The sequence below is a fragment of the Nanorana parkeri genome, unplaced genomic scaffold (genome assembly GCF_000935625.1).
Source record: "Nanorana parkeri isolate BGI_ZX_2015 unplaced genomic scaffold, ASM93562v1 scaffold911, whole genome shotgun sequence".
Lineage (NCBI taxonomy): Eukaryota > Metazoa > Chordata > Amphibia > Anura > Dicroglossidae > Nanorana > Nanorana parkeri.
The window spans coordinates 443,674-446,857 of NW_017307179.1; the positions used below are offsets into that span (position 1 = coordinate 443,674).

At 53.4% G+C, this 3,184-nt stretch overlaps 1 protein-coding gene across 1 annotated transcript in view; it reads left to right on the forward strand.

The window, feature by feature from the left end:
* The first annotated feature begins 1,974 nt into the window (after positions 1–1,974).
* The window catches only part of CA14 (carbonic anhydrase 14), a 36,383-nt gene continuing 35,173 nt past the window's right edge, over positions 1,975–3,184 (forward strand). Inside the window, exon 1 of the mRNA XM_018566056.1 lies at positions 1,975–2,053. Coding sequence (XP_018421558.1) covers positions 1,975–2,053 — 79 coding nt within the window. The remainder of the gene's footprint in view (positions 2,054–3,184) is intronic.

Genomic DNA, 3,184 nt, shown 5'->3' on the forward strand with positions numbered 1-3,184 from the left:
AGACAATGAAGAATCCTTTGTCTTTGTTGGGCCCCTAAAACACTTCGGAGGGAAATGAGGAAATCGTTCATCAGACTTCATGTGTAATGTGAGGACAAGGCCAATATACTGATCTTATCCGTAATGGGTCATACACATGGGCACGCACACCCTGAGGGGCGGGCTTCCCACGACTGCAATGCTGAACGGGCAGTGTGCGCGTCCGCCATTTGTCTTACGAGCGCGCCACCAACCCGCCGACAATCGTACGATTCTCGGCGGGTCTTCTAACGTGCTCGTAAGACAAAAGTCGTGCGGCCGCACAGCAGCCCGAGGTCGCACGCCTTCCATACACCTCGCGACTATCGTACGATGATCCCAAGGTGCGTGGGCACCTTGACGCATGCGCATAGATCTAATTTGACTCTTGGGGCTTACTCACACAGCGTACACGCCCATGTAGGGATCCGCTCCTGTGTGCAGTTGTGTACTGCCCTATGGGAGCATGCGGCTGCACGCCGACCCAAACCTGCACACCGGTCCAAGTGTGCGCACGCAGACCCACATGGATGTGCAGGTTCGGGTCGGCGGTCACACTTGGATGCATGTGCAGGTTCGGGTCGGCGGTCACACTTGGATGCATGTGCAGGTTCGGGTCGGCGGTCACACTTGGCACAGGCGGCCCAACGGTATCGCCGGAACTCCTCGCGACTTCCTGCTGCGTCTGCGAATAGTAACCTGGGGACGGGACGCAGCGAAATCCATCTCCACCCGTTCCTTAGACCCCGCCCCTCGGCGAGCCCCATCATAGGGTCCTGCGCGCTGCCGGCGCTCGCTCGGTGACAATATTCGGTGGTCGCCATCGTTGTAAATTGATACTTTGTATAACTTTGTGACGATACGAAAGACGAATGTTATCGATCGACGATCAATACTTCATTGCAGAACCAGTCTGGTGTCGCGGTTCCAATATTCGGCACGAGGTCCCGCGATCAATATTTCTGGTCCGGACGCATATCTGGACGGGGGTTGGGTGATAACATCGGCGGTCACGTGACAGTCTAATTTTAGGGTCCTGACCTCCCTGTAATTTGCTCTTTTGAACACATAACCGGGCCGGGCGCAGAACCTCGGAGGAGTGATATATATATACCCTCTGCCCATGTATAGCCAGGCTGCGTATAGATCTCTGTGCCGAGTTATTGATGAGGAAGGAGCAGGTGGGACTGACCCAACGTGATCGATTACAAATCAATATTCACAACTAATCACATAGGAAGAGGAGCTTTCCATGTATCCCGACACGTCATGTGATCAAGCAAAACAAACGACAAACGCACTCAACAATTTGTTACCAGTTATACAGTAAGGTGCACACAATTTGATATCTTCTGCCCTCATGTGCTCCAAGATGGAGACTCTCATAGTTTAGAGTTAGGACCGCACTATAAGAGGTGCCTTGGCGCGGCAGTGCGGCTTACACATCCTCTGCAGAAGACGTGTATCCAAACCTCTGTCATTGTCCTTAGTGGTGAGACAAGTTGTTTTACATGCTGGTTTGTGAGTACGTCATGTGATCAGTCTGCTGCAGGCAGGAGGAAGCATTTCCTCAGTCTCCCCTCCCCCAGTCAAAATACTGTGTCTGGGACCAGGATCACGGCATCAACCGCATTAGAGCGTCTAGAGCGCACAATCTTAAAACCGCATTCACTGGTGGGATCGGGGGCCTCAGGTGGGCGGTACCCAACCCATGAAGTGAGCAGTCCCCGCCTACCTAGAGATGTGGTCAGGATGGGGCGCAACCCATAACATGGATGTGATTTAAAAACCCACCTTCAAAAGATCAGAGCGGTTCCCCAATCTCAGTGAGGTGGGGGCGGCTGCTGGACCAAAAAAAACTTCTCCCACCGCGTGTCAGTGCACAGTCAGTGTGTGTGTGAGCAGAGGCAGTGCAGAGACACAGCCAAGGCACGCCGATCATCCTCCTCCACAGACATGGTCATCCCCAGCTTCTGCACCACGTTCCTGGGCTCCTGCGTCCTCGTCCTGGCCGTCTGTCGCTCTGCGGCGGGAGGTAAGTGAACGACGCGTCTCCGATATCCTATTGACTTTTTTTCCTCGTCCTTGGCAAGCCAGCGATCCTCCATCAGCTGCAGTAAGTCACTCGCGTGGTTGCGCGCCGGCAATTAATCATGAGGATGGCTCATTCGGCTTCCCACCGGTGACAACCGTGGCGCTCGGGCACGCGTCTGACGCCGGCGGTGACGTTAGATGGCGAGCTCCTTGGAGAGCAGGGACTGATGTGCGTGGCTCAGTGCCGGGTTATTGACGGGATTTCTATACATGGATAGAAGACCCCGACCCCCACCCGTAATCTTACTCGCGGGTGGACTGCGCCTTTAAGTGATCACTATATGGCAGTCTTGTATCCCGGGTTCACAATGTAATGATCGTGTTCTTCTTTTAATTTATGTCTTTATTTAGAATCTTCCACATTTGCATGCAGGGCAATCCTAGTGACTGTTACACAGGGGATGGGGTACACCATATTGGGGTGGAGGGGGGTTATACTGGTTTTAATGGTTTAAGCTTTTCCAATAACTGTAACTGCTGCAAAAGTTTTAGCTACAGCTGGACATTCAAAGTCCATTCCAACCTACATGTCCATCTCAGGCTACGCTGCCGGCCAGGTGACAACGCCGTCCACCCTGCAGCGAAATCGCACAGCAGCGTTGTCACCTTGTGGGCGGGGTAGCCTCAGATGGGCGTGCAGAAAAAAAATCGAAGACTATTGTATGTGCTGGCGGGTGAGACAGAAAACCAAAAACTGACGTAAGGTCCCATTCGCACTTCGTAGGATTACGTGAGTGTTGGGAAATGCCTGGAAAGAGCGTGTCGTGCTCCAGGTGCTAATCATTGTTTATGGTGCACTAAGGACGACATGCAAGGTGTGCACTGTGTGTGTGCGCGGCGAACGTGCAAAAATGTGCGAAACTCGCAGATCAAAAACCTGCGCGAGTTTCTATGCTGCGTTTGTTGTGTGTAGTCATGTGACGTGCGACAGACGCGAGAAATGGGGGAGAAGTGTACATAGGGGGTCTTCGTGCTGGTGACAAACTATCCCCCCCTCTCTACCTCTCTCCCCCCTCTCTCTATCCCCCCCTCTGCCCTTTCTCTCTCCCCCCTCTCTATCCCCCCCCTCTCT